General features: G+C 47.0%; 3 protein-coding genes across 6 annotated transcripts; all 3 read right to left on the reverse strand.

Moving 5' to 3' along the window:
- Positions 1-126: 126 nt before the first annotated feature.
- On the reverse strand, positions 127-607 carry LOC130372518 (histone H2A). Its single transcript, XM_056578569.1, has one exon. It carries the CDS (start codon positions 566-568, stop codon positions 185-187), a length of 384 nt encoding a protein of 127 aa, XP_056434544.1. The 5' UTR covers positions 569-607; the 3' UTR covers positions 127-184.
- An 836-nt stretch (positions 608-1,443) lies between these two features.
- Positions 1,444-1,973, reverse strand: LOC130372517 (histone H3). Its single transcript, XM_056578567.1, has one exon. The coding sequence runs from the start codon at positions 1,909-1,911 to the stop codon at positions 1,501-1,503; it is 411 nt and encodes a 136-aa protein (XP_056434542.1). The 5' UTR covers positions 1,912-1,973; the 3' UTR covers positions 1,444-1,500.
- Positions 1,974-2,077: 104 nt separating this feature from the next.
- On the reverse strand, positions 2,078-15,681 carry tmpoa (thymopoietin a). 4 transcript variants are annotated; one of them, XM_056578560.1, is made up of 12 exons: positions 15,146-15,681; positions 10,781-10,898; positions 10,198-10,347; positions 8,118-8,266; positions 7,210-7,311; positions 6,119-6,226; positions 5,239-5,322; positions 4,942-4,986; positions 4,598-4,720; positions 4,268-4,393; positions 3,751-3,851; positions 2,078-3,223 (listed from the first exon to the last, which is right to left on the reverse strand). In XM_056578560.1, the coding sequence occupies exons 1-12, from the start codon at positions 15,392-15,394 to the stop codon at positions 2,806-2,808; spliced, it is 1,773 nt and encodes a 590-aa protein (XP_056434535.1). In that variant the 5' UTR covers positions 15,395-15,681; the 3' UTR covers positions 2,078-2,805. The 4 variants fall into 4 exon arrangements, with proteins under 4 accessions (XP_056434535.1, XP_056434537.1, XP_056434536.1 ...); XM_056578562.1 differs by lacking the exon at positions 7,210-7,311; XM_056578561.1 differs by lacking the exon at positions 5,239-5,322 and having other exon boundaries at positions 15,146-15,582.
- Positions 15,682-15,925: the final 244 nt, after the last annotated feature.

The following is a 15,925-nucleotide window of genomic DNA, read 5'->3' on the forward strand; positions in this document are numbered from 1 at the left end:
TGATAGGACACTGTTATGTGGAACTATACTATGCCTTTAATAAGTATGGTTGCATTATTTTTTTTTCGGGTTGTTGTGAAAGCTAGATTCGGATAGATTAATCAATCACGGAGAGGATTGTCTCTTGACGTATAGTAGGGTGGCTCTTAAAAGAGCCTTTGGGTTCTGAAGGCAGGTTTGGGGTTTATTTCTTGGCGGGCTTCTCGGTCTTCTTGGGCAGAAGAACGGCCTGGATGTTGGGCAGCACACCGCCCTGGGCGATGGTCACGCCACCGAGGAGTTTGTTGAGCTCCTCGTCGTTGCGGACGGCCAGCTGCAGGTGGCGAGGGATGATACGGGTCTTCTTGTTGTCGCGGGCGGCGTTTCCAGCCAACTCCAGGATCTCAGCGGTCAGGTACTCGAGCACCGCCGCCAGGTAGACGGGAGCTCCGGCACCGACGCGATGAGCATAGTTGCCTTTGCGGAGAAGCCTGTGCACACGACCGACGGGGAACTGGAGTCCGGCACGGGATGAGCGGGTCTTGGCCTTGGCCCTTGCTTTTCCGCCGGTTTTGCCTCTTCCAGACATATTGATTTAAATTCTGGTGAAATTCAAAGTATAATGCTTCCAAGAGCACTCCGGACTATATATAGTCAGTGAGGTCCGTGCTCATTGGCCGACTCAGACTTGAAAAGGATTGACCAATCACAGACGAATACATCCCCGCCCAAGAGGTAGTGCTAGTATTCTAGTCAAAAGCTAATAGCCCCCCATTGAAATGGAAGAGATGAAGCAGATTTAAAATATATAGGCTAACTATTATGGTTAATTCTTGATGACGTACCGAATCCAAACAGAAACCTTTGGATATCAGAAAATGTGGAACTGAACTATTGGGAAAGCTGATTTCTAAACTATACAACTACTCCTGTAGTCGGTTTTTTTTTTTTTTTAACATTAATCAATTGAACTCATTACATAGTAAATTGCATACATTTGATATTCTTGCGCTTCATATTGGTTGATTATATTGGTTGATTGGTATGACATAAGTAATGTCATATTACTTGTTCAAGGCATGATCTTACTTTAAAGACATTGTTTAGCAGTTTACCAATGCTTATGAATGCCATTTGGCGGTTTACAATTTTAGGTTTACCTTTAGATCATTGATGCAGTATCATACTACCGTGTTGGCCAATGCTAACTAAATTGATTACATTAGATTAATTGGCCTGTGGCCTTCTGCATGCCTCAGTAATCATGGATAAACGTGGAAGTAACACCCCTCAGGTTATGTACATTTAAAATAATCTTCCAATATAGGCTATTTTAGAGGTTGAATATCTTATAACCTACTAGATACCGCAGATGTAATCACTTTAAGTTTCTAGGTGAACCAATCGTGAAAGAAGTTAATTATAACGTTTGTGCGATCAGAATAGAGGTACGAGAAACGTTCTTTAGATATTTCGGTGGCTCTGAAAAGAGCCTTTGTTGGGGTGGCAGACGGAGTAGGTTTAGGCACGTTCTCCGCGGATGCGGCGGGCCAGCTGGATGTCTTTGGGCATGATGGTGACCCTCTTGGCGTGGATGGCGCACAGGTTGGTGTCCTCGAACAGGCCGACGAGGTAAGCCTCGCTGGCCTCCTGAAGAGCCATGACGGCGGAGCTCTGGAAGCGGAGGTCGGTCTTGAAGTCTTGAGCGATCTCCCTCACCAGGCGCTGGAAGGGCAGCTTGCGGATCAGCAGCTCGGTGGATTTCTGATACCGACGGATCTCCCTCAGGGCCACGGTCCCGGGCCTGTAACGATGGGGCTTCTTCACGCCGCCGGTGGCCGGGGCGCTCTTGCGGGCAGCCTTGGTGGCGAGCTGCTTCCTGGGCGCCTTGCCACCGGTAGACTTACGAGCGGTCTGCTTGGTTCTTGCCATTTTAATTTGTGGAAGGACTGTGTTCAACTTCTGAGAGACTGAGGAGTATATGTCACCTCCTCCAGCAGATTGGCCTTTTTCAAAGGTGGCGCGATCCCTGTAATGTTAACGATTGGATGGAGAGCTCTGACGTCACCGTTTAAACACGCCTACTTAGCTGGCGCCCTTTTCCTAGCACGAGCTCTAAATTTTGTCGATATTTATTTTGCGGCATTTATATGATGCGATGTTAAATTATTTTTAATGTTTGACCTCTTAGTAAAAGGCTATTTGCAAAAATCAGTTGGCTAGGACAGATTACTGGCATTTTTTTTGGATGAACAAATTATCATTCGGGCATGTTAATCCAATAACGTTTATTTGTAGCTATTTCATAATTTGTATGTTGAGTTTACATAATTCAAAAAAGAAATAAACGGGAACGAAATCATACATTTTCAAAATAAATGAGAATATCATATTAGTTAAAGAAATACAATTCAAAGACATGCATTGGGAAATGTCAATTCTCCCTATTGCATAAAACAAACAATTCAAATTCTGTTGAAGCAGGATATAATAGCAACAGAAAATCGACACATGAAGATAAAATATTCATCCCCATTATCAAAACAAATACACAAACAAATCGACACTTAGGAAAAAGCGTGAATTGGGAAACGGCGGCCTTGTTGGATCGAGGTCCGGAGACCAGAGTCACGTTGTGTTCATTTACTCACACCACGAAGCTAGTGGCACGCTAGCCTTTATGCTTACATCCTCAAGACTGAGTAGGCTGGAAAAACACTGGAATATAGACTTAGATAGTTGACTGATTCACAAACAAAAATAAAGCGAACTGTATTTCCCCCCCCCCCCCCCACACACATTTTTTGGAGCCTTTTTCTGGGTGTTCTAAGCCACGCCCTCTGTGGTTCCGGTCGGCTCCGCCTCCGAGCGGCTGAACGGACTCAAGACTTCGGCCTCCATGGTCTGGTAGACGAAGAAGAGGAAGGCCACCAGCAGAACCAGGAGGAAGAGCTTCAGCCAGACGGAGAGGCCGCGGCGCGCTGCGGGGGCGTGGCCAGCAGGGGGTGCTGCGAGGACCAGTCTGGGGGCTGCGGGGGCTGCGGAGGATGAGGAGGAGGAGGAAGAGGAGTGGGTGGAGGGGAACAGGTTGGAGGATCTGTGGCGGGTCTCTGAGAAGCTGGTGGTGGTGGTGGTGGTGGTGGAGAGGTTCTTCGGGGAGAGCAGCAGGTTCTCGTCCTGCCAGAAGTCGCTGGGCTGGATGGGGCGTCCGGCCGCACCGCGAATGGGCTTTCGACAAGAAGCGCTGAAACAAAGGTCAAAGGTCACGGGTGGTCAGCCATCTTCTGTGTGTTGCCTTCCGGCTGAATCATACTGATGTAATCTCCACTAACCTTTTGAGAGAAAATGATTGAGAAGGATAGGACACCAAACAATCACACACGAACCAAAGCCAATGTTTAATACTCGACTGTTTTACTCTCAGGTTCGATTAGTCAGCAGCAGTCAATAATCAACAGATGGCTCCATACAGATGTACGATGGATTGATCCCACGCCAACCTACCAGTAAGTCATCGATCGGTTATAGATCGATAACCAGTCCACAAAGCAGGGGATCGACCTATCATACATCTAATAATACATTTAATTTGTAGAGCACTTTACATTCAGAAATCTCCAAGTGCTAATCTTCTTATTTTATCTTATAGTTTATCTGTATGGAAAATCCTACTTGTGATGTCACAAGTGGATGAAAAGGGCCTCTGTCCTGGTGGAACAACAGGAGTGTGTGGATGTTAATGTGCGCGTGTCTGCGGTCCTGTTGGCTTACATGATTCCAGAAGGACTGTTGAAATCGTTGGCAAATACTTCCTTCAGGATGTCCCTCACTTCGGCTCTCTGGGTCTGTTCTGCAACCACCACCTTCTCCACCTGAACAAAGACGGAGTGGGAGGAACACCATCAACACCACCAGCCGACGCTCAGCGTGATACACCACTGAAAAGCAAGATTCTAAAACCAGCCATGGCAAGCAACACACCCCATCTCTAAATCCAAATGAACCCGACGTGAGGTTGCATCATTTGACTTATATTAAAGTCAGATTACCCAGTGTACCTTCAGACTGAAATTACTTGCGGGTCCGTCAGACGGCCACCAGGGGGAGCCTGCCAAGACACCCGACACCACAGAGCTCACCACGTGACAATCCCAAAAAAAAAAACACAATGTCCACAAGTTCTCCCAGTGAATGAATAGCATGTGAGTGTGCAAACAAACTACTGCAGCGCCTCACCCACCCCAGTTGCATCCCAGGTTTGTGATTGGACAAACTCAAGATAAGTAACCTTGTCGAAGTACGGTTGCTTGGTAATGACTGCCACACAGCCGCGCCTCCTGACCGGACTGAGGTCAGGGAAGAAGGGAGAGATTCTGTGCCGCTTCCCCTTCTCCACATGGTCGTTGATTCGCTCCTTCTCCAGGGGCACGGTGGGCGTTGGTGGGTGAATGACCAACGGGAATGGACAGATTAACACACAGCGCTTCTGGCCAGACGTAGAGCAGCTGTGCACACATCGTCACTCTCTCACAAACAGATACACACATCGTCCCCACACACACACACACACACTCTTTTTAACAGCCACCAGACAACCATGAGTCCGTCGGATCCGTACCAGAACTGGGGTGCAAGGGGCCGCCTGCTCCCCCCCCACAGAGAATACAGGAGGAAGGGCGGGTCTTTGGGTCTTGGGAGAAGCCGGGGGGGTGAGGTCAAACCGTTCGATCAGAGGTCTTAACTGATAAATAAAGTAAAACTTTAAAACTTTAACTCGTATGACAATTGAAATATAAAAATTTATCTTAAGTGTACTGTAAAATAGCCATTTGGATGCATAAAAAAAACACTTTTATGCATCCAAATCTATTAAATGGACTACAATGAAAATAGAAAAAGATTGTGTTCTAAAATCAAACTAGACCAAATTGTCCAGATGGAGCCTGGGTCAGTCCTACCCACCAGAACTGCTCTCCGAGAAAGAGTATGGGCGGCCGGCTGAGGTCCCTGCCATCGCAAATACAACAACGGTAAAAGGTTGTTACAGGAGGAACCTCAGACCACAGACAGGAACCCTTTCTTCACGTGTAAACCACATCAATAAAACCACCTCTATTCAGCAAAGAAAAGAGTCAACCAAACCAACACACCACAGAAGCCTCAACAAAACCAGGTGCCACAAAGTACACAATTAAATAAACTCAACCATTGAATAAATCAAATACGAAACAGTGAAAGTGAAGGAATGTGCGATCCGACCTCAAACACGGCCGTGTCAAGAGTTCCTTTCATCAGCAGAGGAGGAGGAGGAGGAGGAGGAGGAGCGGTCCTTCTGCTCTGGTCCTGGGAGGAGGGCCGGTGGTTTAATACACACAGAACCACAGAGTACCACGGAGCACCCAGAGGCCAGAAAAACAAGAAGCGAGAGAACCTTCACGCCCCAAGACCCAGCCCTCAACGGGCCCTGGGACCTCTGAGGGCTGGGTCTTGGGGGTCCCTGGGGACCCCAGGGGCTGGATCTTGGGGGTCCCTGGGGCCCCCGTGAGCTGGGTCTTGGCGGTCCCTGGGGCCCCCGTGAGCTGGGTCTTGGCGGTCCCTGGGGCCCGCGAGGGCTGGGTCTTGGCGGTCCCTGGGGCCCAAGAGGGCTGGGTCTTGGGGGCTGGGTCTTGGGGGTCTTCTCCTCCGAGGATTAAATCCTGGGGGTCTTCCCCCCTGAGGGCTGACGTGCTTTCAACACCACAGAGTTCGGTCTCAAAGTGGCAGAGTCCTCACTCGGTCTCTGAAGTAGCAAATAATATAGACGTCTCAAAAAGGAGTGGTCGCTGTAGAGGTGTCACAAAATGATTTCACAACTGTACTCCGATGTCCGCTCTGTGATGAATGAGGTGGATCAGAGTCTCTTCTGACATCAGACCTCCACACTGATGTTTGACCGCACACTCAACTGTGTACAAACAATGGCCGAACCTAAAAAGTATGTCCTGGTATAATCACACGGCATCTCCGTTAAATGCAAAACACTACACCCGTGAGACCGTAAGATCGCCATATTAATGACCAATATGATAATCAATATACAAATTCAGAGATTCCAACACCCAGAGTGGCTCCCATTGGCCAGACCGTGGCCTTGAGGTACCTGGGTGTTGCGGGATGGAGAGGAGGCGGGGTCTGTTTGAGTCATACTGACCAGGGGGCGGGGCTGAGGCTCAGGCTCCAGTACAGAGCCCACATTGTTAGGCCCAACCTGGCAGGAGGGAGGGAGACGGCAAGAAAACACTGATTGAGAGATAGAGGCAGGAGAAAAGACAAAAAGCCAGAGAACATTGAGAGAAAGTTTAGATGTACTATATAGATGTTAAACTATGTGAAGGGAAACGCGATGAGATACAAACCAAAGAAAGTGGGATACTGACAGTAGATACACATGTTGTGAAGAAAAGACCAAGAAGGAGAGGAAGGAGGAGCCAAAGGTGTTGGTGACAAGAGTGAGGAGAGATCAGATCACGTGATCAGTGAGAGGGTGAGGTAATCCTGTTAATGTGAGACCAACAGCTCCACTTTACTAGAAATAGTCACGTTTGGAAGCCAGTTAAATGAAACTATTAAGCAAAGGGACGGTCTCGTCTAGACAAAAGACCCGAGTCAACTTGAAGTATGAAGAAGGGCGTATTTAGGGATGAGGTTTAGAGAGCGAGGTGGAAGAGATCACAGAGGTAAACGCTAAAAAGGTCCAGTGCACCCACCACGTGTCTGGTGAAGAACTCCAAACCACCGTGTCCAAACCACAACCCGAGAAGCACATGACCTCCCCGTTAGTGATGGAGCTGAACAGAGCTCTGTTTCAAACGGAGGACATTCCCTCCTGCTCCCCACCCAGTCTGACCGTAGAAAGGTCACCGTACGCACAAAGCAAGTCAAACAAGAGATAACATGTTTAAATCTACACTGATTACATAATGAGTTTATTGTGGCTGAATCAGAAGTGGAAACGTAACATTCAGATACGGTATTGGTTTGACTGGTCAGTCAGATACCGTACTGGTTTTGGCTGTAGCCATTCAGATACGTACTGGTTTGGCTGTCACCATGCATTGGTTATACTGGTAAGGGCAGAGTCTTTTTTTCAGTTGGACGCAAGATCAAAACCTTGTATGGTCTTGTTTGGATTTGGAGTCCCAGGGGAGAAACGACACCACCCAAATGTGAAGAACTAAACCGGACGTTTACGGTTCGACAGGCGAGGCTGGGAACCAGTTGGACCCGGTACGACGTCCTGCGTTTTGGGCGTTTAACATTCAGAACCTCCTCGTCCACTGAGGCATCGCTGGTCTGCTCAGACGAAGGAACACACACAAAAAGGAACACGCATTCACACACACACACACCTCAGACACTTGAACACCTGGTCGGCGGGAAGGAGAAGCATACCAACAATCTCCCGACATTCCTTTGCTTTTTTTCCTCTCCTCATTCAACAGGTTATCTTCCCCAAACCCACCAGCAGGGGGAGCAGCTCTACTTCACCAGAACTGAGGAAAGCACCCAGAAAGAGAAAGGGACTCTTCTGATCTCTGTAGGAGAACCCCCCCCACAGTTCATATCGAAACTGAAACCACTTCCCGGTTGGTATCTAGACGATAAAGAGAGCAGATCGGTTTAAAAAGGGACAGCCAATGTGTGAAGGACAAAACCAGCACAGGGCTTATTTCGGATAAGAAATCTCCAAGTCTAATGCGGAGATTTCTTGTTTGCGGCCCCCCCCCCCCCCCCATGTGTGTTCAGAAGAACACACATTTACGACTTGGCATCCAACAATTTGACGCAATGAATCCAAACAATTGCAGGTGTAGTGATGACACCCCAACAACCGTTGTTATCTGGAACCTGACACCCTTCAGTGAAGCCGTTTGGCTCCGGCAGCACCGCAGAACATTGGGAGAACATCTGGATGCAATTTTAAAAGAACAACAACATCACTCAAACTCACTCCACACACCAACGACCATGAAGTCCACTATGCTGTGGAGCGGTGCTTTTGGGGGTCCCCACTCCCCCCGCAGCCCCCCCCCCCCCCCCCTTTCATAAGCCCTTCTGGGACCCGGGTCCCCCGCCTCCAGGGCCTAAGGACTCCTCACCTTGTGGTGCTGGCTGCTCCGTGTCCTGGTGGTGACGGGGATCTTCCCCCGGCTGCGGACCAGTCTCTCCACGATGGGGATGGGCTCGGGGAGCGGCTCCGGCTCCGGGATCACCTCTGGTTCAGGAACGGGGACCACCAGGACCTCCTCTGGAGAAACACGGCGCCGCGGTTAGCTTGGTGACACACGCACTACCACGAATGGGCTGGACACACACGCCTCATCCCCATGGACGCACACACAAACCAACTCCTCATCCCCAAGGATGGACGGACGGACACACACTAAGGTGACGGGGGCCATCAGCAGACATGCATCATTCATCACCTACAGCCTTTCAGTCACCTTGGATTAAATTGTCTGCCCAAACTCAGTAGATGCTTTGGGGTAAGTGACTTCAGGTAAGGTACTAATAGCCAGGTGTTCTTTGTCTTGCAAAACAGAAAGTCATAACCGTAATAAACTGCTGATCAGGAATCTCAGGAATGCACATCTCACAAAACAGTCCCTGAAGTATGTCCACTATGCGGATGAAAAGATAAGAGGTTAAATGGAAAAACATCACACCTCAAACTACAGCAGGTGATGAGTGATTACCCAGAAAGTTTGTCGCCTCCATTTGATTTGTTTTTTTATTTAATTAATTCGATGAATAGAATAGCATCCTATTATTATTCATGTATAGATTCCATTTCTTTAGTATCATCACAACCACCTGCTCCATCCCCATCTCTGGGACAACAGAGGTCAAGAGTAGGGATCGAAACCCGGTTCTTAAGGACCCGGTTCCACTTTTTCCAAAACCCGAAAATCGTTAACGTTTGGGCTTATCGATACCACTATCAAGTCCCGTCCTTCATTGATTCTTTTTTTTCTCCTGTAGGTCCTGTTGTATTGTTGTGTCCCTCGAGTTGCGTCACGGCATTTAAATCAAATCAATCCAATCACTGCAGCGTGTCCACCAATGTTTTTGAATGGAATTGTAAGCAAACAGGTATTACAAGTAAACAAGTGAAGTCTGGCAGTTAACTTTGCTCGCGAGGTTGGCTGAATGGGCGAATCATTTATTATAAAGGGGGGAAAACAACCTCAATGGCCAAGCACATTAGCATTTGTGCATCACAAAAAGACCAAATGCAGAACCTTCGACTGTCTCCGAGTTGAAAAAACTCCTCCTTGTCCTGTGACTCCTGTCACAACACAGACGGGCCCGTCTTAATCATCCACTCAAAGTACGAGCGGTAATCGCACACACAGACATTAGTTATCTAGTTATCTTAAAAAGTAAATAAACTTTCAGATGTGCTGTGTGATTTGTTGAGGTTGGCTCAGTAAAACGACTTAGGTTACCACGATGCGTTCAAATGTAACAGAGAAACGGTCAATTGAGTTTTTGGTGAGAAACATGAGTAATACTGCATTACTCATGTTTCTGTATTAATAATACAGTTGTATAGTTCTCTAATCATTTTAATATATATAATTAAAACTACAGGTGTCAATATTTATTAAGAATTACTTGTTTAATTTAAAATACAATTATTTATTTCCTAAATATTTTCCTCATCACTAAAAAAACACGTCGTATTTCCACCAATTAATAGAAAAGTATCGATAGGGGTATCGATAAAGACTCGGATCGTTAAGGAGTATCGAAAATGGTATCGATATCCATAAATATTAATGATCCCGACCCTAGACAAGAGACGAGAGGATGACGATGATGATGATGATGACCAGCTTCCGCAAAAGACTCAAGACTAACTTGTTAAGGGTTCACCTGCATTCTGCAAAGCCTTCCCCTCCCCCTCTAACACTTATTGGGTGTCATACGTCCTTGCACTTGAAAATAGTACTTAGCATCGTGAAGCATCTTATCCTAGCCCTCTGTGTTTTATTCAGGGAGTGGATTAACCTAGCGATTGTTAGTGCTTGGCACTATGTACATCCTTACTGTACCTTAGCGACAGTGATAGATTGTTTTCTCTTTCTTCGGACAAACTGACTTATTGTAAATCACTTTGGTTAAAAGCGTCTGCCAAATGCCCTGAATGTAAAGTGATGATGACGATGGACTCACCGTCCTCCTTGTCGCTGAAGTCCAGGTCAGCGTGTCCGTTGTGGTGGACCTCTGTCTCCATGACGATGGGCGGGAGTTCATGCGTTGCTGGAGAGATGTTTTCTTCCTGCAGTCTCTGCAGCTTCTTCTCGTAAACACGACGGGTCGACGCTGGGACAGACAGTCGCATGGTCAAGACTAAGCCAATAGGAGGAGTCGCAGGTAAACACACAGCCAATAGGAGGAGTTGAGGGTCCCCATACGGCCAATAGGAGGAGTCGATGGGCAACACAATTCCATAAGAAAGGGTAGATAGTTATCTTTGTTTACCCTTCCCCTTTCAACAGAATTTTCTGTTGATTACTACCGTAACTCTAAAGCCTTGTGCCTCTTCAAGACAGACACTTCTCACATGAACTTGACTTGTAACCTTTAAGTTAGGTTACTAGTTCGATCCCCGGCAAAGTCAGAATTGTCAGTTGAATGAGTCGGCACCGTTGGCCCGCTCCCAAGTCGGTGGTGATGATATGCAGATACGAGAACGGTGAACACGTTCCACCAGTCGGAGGAGATAAGGCGCATTTGTTTCCGTGGGTGAACTCACCCACGATGGGGCCTGCGTCCACGCCGTACTTCATCAGCTCCTCCTTCAGGCCCTCAGCCGTCAGCTCCGCCACATCCAGGTCCTCCATTTGGACCTTGTCCGTCTTCCGGATGGCCTTCTGTGGGCGCAACATGTCAGTGGTCAGCCTCCGTGACTCAACCGGGGTATAGTTTAAACACAGGGGGTGCTAGGATCGACAGGTTTATAGCAACCAATTAATGGTTTTATTATGAAAAGCTAAACTATTATACATGCCTATAATATAAAGACATGAAATATTGCCATTTTAACTACAGATTGGGAGTGGCTTTTTAAGTCAGTCACCTTGAAATGCACATGTTGCTCTGATTGGTAACAAAAACAGTTTCAAACTAAAACTAAAAACACTTCTATTATTTCAAGATAGAAATGATCAGTGTGTTTCAATATTATAATCTTTTTGGCAGTCATTTTTCTGACAGTAGACAAGTGGTAAAATTCTAGTAATTTTTTTGTTCAGTTATTAATGAAATGGTCATAAACCTGTCACTCAATCCTCAACATTATCAACTTGTAATCTGATCCTTGGTTGCCGAACTGGCAACTCCTGTATTTCAATTACTAGCATGCATTTTATTATGTTAATAAGTTGATACAAAAATAATAAGTCATGGCTCGAGTGCATGATTGTGATTATTAATTGAAAACCCGTCCTCTCTAGAGCAGTTTGTCCATTCTTGGCTACTGTAGAAACATGGCTTCTGCTCTCCATGTAGATAAAGGGCTCATTTCAAGGTTACGAAAACATGATTCTTATTTTCATGGGATACACACTAATTTAAACACTGATGAATTCTATATTATATTTCTGCCATGTCTGTTCTGCTAGATGCCAGCAAATCCTAAATACTGCACCTTTGCTTTGTTAACATCGGTTTCAGCCGTCAACAAACAAACAAACAAACCAAACAAGAAAGCCACACCCTCAAGACTACTACTACTACCACATAAACTACTCTGTACGACGCGGCTGCAGTTCTTTTGGCAGCGTTCAGCCGTTGAGTGTGTAGCTCAGATGAAAGCCGCCGTGTTTACACAGCGACTGGCCCGAGGTCAGGAATGTGCCGAGAACCTGTCCACCAGGTCATGTCCATTCACCACCAGCAGGTCCTAACACGAACAAACCCCAGGGCAGCCCAAACCAAACACACACACACCACGCAACAAGACCCCCTACACAACATAGAACCAACAGACCCCCTCCACAGTGGCAGTAAGACCCCCAACACAACAGAGGGATTGTTTGTAGCCACATCATGTTTGATCGTGTACCCTGTTGCCCCAGCATGTGGATAATTATCTACATTTTATGTCGAATAATGCAAATGTATGGTTCGATTTTGTGGTATGTTGTCACCACATGTGGCATCTCTTGTTAAAACGTGGGATTCAAACTTGAAGGAACTACTGGAGTAAAGGAGAACTTGACAAGCAAACCCTAACAAAATACAAAACTTTGTCCGTAAAGAGAGCGAACATCCTGTCCCCGAGTCTCTACTTCCCAACTTTACGCTGCAGAGCCATTGAGCAACGCAGTGTAAACATTAGGCTTGCTAGCCCTCAGACAGACCCGCCTACAGGAAATTAAATCTCTGCTCAAAGTAAAGCCTGGAGTTCAGGGACTTGGAGATGGAGGAGGCCGCATGGCTAGGAGCCAGAGCACAGACGCCAGCCAACACTTCTGTTGAAAGGGATTTGATAAGTTGAAACAGGGCTGAAAGGACAAACATTATAATTCTCTTCCCCTCTAAATCCATTTGACCTGTGAGGAACCACAACTAGGAAAGCCTTAACTTGAAGCCCGACTGCTAACCTCCAGGAGGTAGAAGAAGTCTAAACTCCTCAAACCAGACCAAGGCCTGCAGCCAAACGGTTGCATAGCGCTGGTTTATGCATCCAACATAATGGGACACGCTCAACCAGTCAATGCTAATTATCTCTTCATAGATCAGGCAGCACATTTAACATTGCATGTGACAGCATGGGGGGAGAGGAGAGAGGGAGAGCGAGTAAGCGATAGACGGAGAGAGAGAGAGACAGTGAGAAGGTAAGCTATAGGGGGATGGAGGCGGGCCAGGCACGTGTCTGGTTCAGGCTGGAGGACGGGGGCCTGCTGGCCGGTTGCGTAACCAGCAGCATTCCACGAGAGCTGCGAGCGCGGGAGAACGGGAAAAGGGAAAAAAATATTGGGCTGGTATTCCCGATGCCACACCCTCAACGCTAAGTAAAAAGGACAAAAAAGGAAATAGCTGGAGCGGGCTTAATCTGTGGACTGCACTCCTACACAAAGTAACAGGCAGCATGGATTGAAAGAATATAGAAAGACATCCTATTGACAATCGAAAGGATGTTATAAAGTATAGAGTAGAAAGAGTAGACAATATAACCTAGAAAAAGGGCTTCATGTGGACTGCAGAAAAGTATGGAATATAGAAAAATAGCCATCAAACCAAACTATTCAAATAAACGCCCTCGACCCTAGAAATACAGAAACGAACAACTAAGAACTATCGTCTACACAACACACATAATCTACCAGCCCCCATAGCTTCGGTAACAAGATGGCTCCCAATACACTCACATCCCCCCTCCCCCACTAACACGCGAACCATGACCCAATGGAACCGCTGGCAACACAGCTGGCTGAAGTCACCATGGTTACACCAGGTGGGTTCCGCCCCCCCCCCCTTAGCTGTGTGGAAAAAGTCACAGCTCAGCGACTAGTTTGTGGTTGCCCTCTGCACGGTCGTCTGCTCTCACCACAGCACTTATGGACGGAATCTCAAACACTTCCAACTGTTGGAGAGATTAACAACTTTGCTACTGATATGATTAACAGTGGAGGGGGGGGGGGGGATTCAACTTTAGGGGGAAAGAAGGAATCATGGGGGTGAGGGGGTGGACTAGAACCACACAAAAGGTATAATTGAAAATGACTCGTCTCCTCAACTAAGGATTTGATAATCATGCCTTTTTTGTCTGCACGTGGGGCAATACTGGTTGTACCTTCACCAATTGTTATAGTGGGCTCTAATCTCACGTTGAAGTAATTTTAGATGAATGGGTGAACCGTAAGACCGTATAAAAGAGCGCGAGTGTGTGTGAGTGAGTGAACTATGTGAAGCATGTGAGGAATGCAGGGTTTGAGTTGAGGCAGACTTCAGCCTCCATCACAAGGCTATAATCTCAGAGGCATGGTGGGGGACGGCTTTCAAGAGAACACCGCGTTATGACATAAAGACCACACCAATTTCACGTGTGATTTGTGCTTTTCCCTCTTTCACTCAAAACAGACTCAGCCCAGAGAAAGCATTTCCTCAATAAAGCAGAACTCCGCTGCATTAGCAACTTGGCCCAGAAACAGAGCTGGCAGCAGTAATGTCTGTCACCTGGAGGGCTTTAAAATCACTCAATAAAACATTAAGCTAGATAGGACGCCAATCCTATCTGAAGGTAAACTGGTTTTAACAAAACACATACAGGCTTTTGTTAAGAATAAATTATCAGACTTTGTTTTAAATTTACAAAACGCAATGCCTCATCAAGAAAAGTTAAACAGTAGCACAAAAACCTGAGTTTCAATGTACTATAACGTATAACGAGTAGAGTGACGGACGTCACTCTACTCGTAAAATAAATTTACATTGAATATTTAATTGATTTAGTCGACAGGGCCTGAGTACTTCGTGTTCCCCTCCATGTCTCATGTTGTTGTGGGCAGGTGGGGAGAGTCGACCACGCCCTTCAGTAGCAACAATGAGACCAAGAAAATAGTTCAGAAAGCTTTTTCAAAAACACAAATCGCGTATCTCAAAGTGTGACATACTGACTTTTTCTTAATATTATGATATAATTCCAGCTTTAATGACCGCTTAAGTAAATGGAAATTTGCCAGAAAGTAGAATTCAAAACCAGGACGAAGAAAACTAAACGGAACACCAAAGGGGTGAGGCGAGAACCAAGAACCCAAAGATTAGACAAACCACTCCGGATAAACCCGTTATCTCAGTGTGGTTTCAATGTGCGGACTGGTTTCGTCCCAGTCCGATTCAAACTCAACGCCCCCCCATGATGAGCCTCTATGGTGATTTCATCATCATCGCAGATTAATTTGGTGATCGATGACTTTAGAGAGGTCAAGGGTCACAGCCGGAAGTGCAGCGGGAACTGCAACGCATATACCTCCTGATCTAGAAAGGCTATGTTCAGATAATTTTACCTTTACCTTTTACCCGTTTAGTTAAAAGCTTTAAACCTCTAACCCAACTACTTCCGGGGGGGGGGGGGGAAATCCAACCTCATGTGCGTAAAGTTTGAAAGTCTCACCCGTCCGGAGGAGCGGCTCACGACCACGGGCGGGGGCAGGTCCTCGTCGCTGGAAAAGCCGTCCAGGGTGGTTCCCCCGTCCAGGGCCCCCCCGCTCATCGTGTTCTGCACCGTGAGGTGCTTCAGGTACAGCTGGACGTACACGTCCTTCGGGGCGCTGGAGACAGGCAGCTCCACGTTGTTGATAAGCAGCTCGTTCTTCAGCTTCTCCTTGGTGAGGACCGAGGGGTCTTCCAGGTAATGAGGCATGGTGGCGGGCTGTGGCCGCGGATTCCTCTGGTCTCCGGCGGTAACAAAGTCCGGTTGCGGCTGCAGGGTCCTCCGGTCTCTCGGTAACAGAGTCGATCTGAGGGGGGTGAGGAACAGGGGTACAAAGCCCGACACGAGAGCGCCACTTGTCGGAATTAAGTGACCGAACCAAACTGTGTTATAATATAAGTATAATATACCTATGAATAAGTAGTATTAAACCACACAGGGGAGCGTTTTGTTACAACCAGGTAAGATCCCAATCTGTGGGTGGGGTCCTGTGGTACATCCGACTCAAACCGAGGGGTAAATAAGAGAGCATATGGCGCCTCAGCGTGTCGCGGGAAGTCGACGTGATCCAACAAGGGCGTGACCGGAACCAGCGAGCCGGCGAGAAGGAGCACCTGATTTGCTGAGGCGTCGCTAGAAGAGCCGTCGCTATTGGTCATTATTTCAAACTCAAGAGAGAAGATACGAGTGATGATGAAAAATGGCCGTATTGAACTATGCAAATCATTTCTTTGTTATGCC

This window comes from Gadus chalcogrammus, chromosome 19, assembly GCF_026213295.1.
Source record: "Gadus chalcogrammus isolate NIFS_2021 chromosome 19, NIFS_Gcha_1.0, whole genome shotgun sequence".
Lineage (NCBI taxonomy): Eukaryota > Metazoa > Chordata > Actinopteri > Gadiformes > Gadidae > Gadus > Gadus chalcogrammus.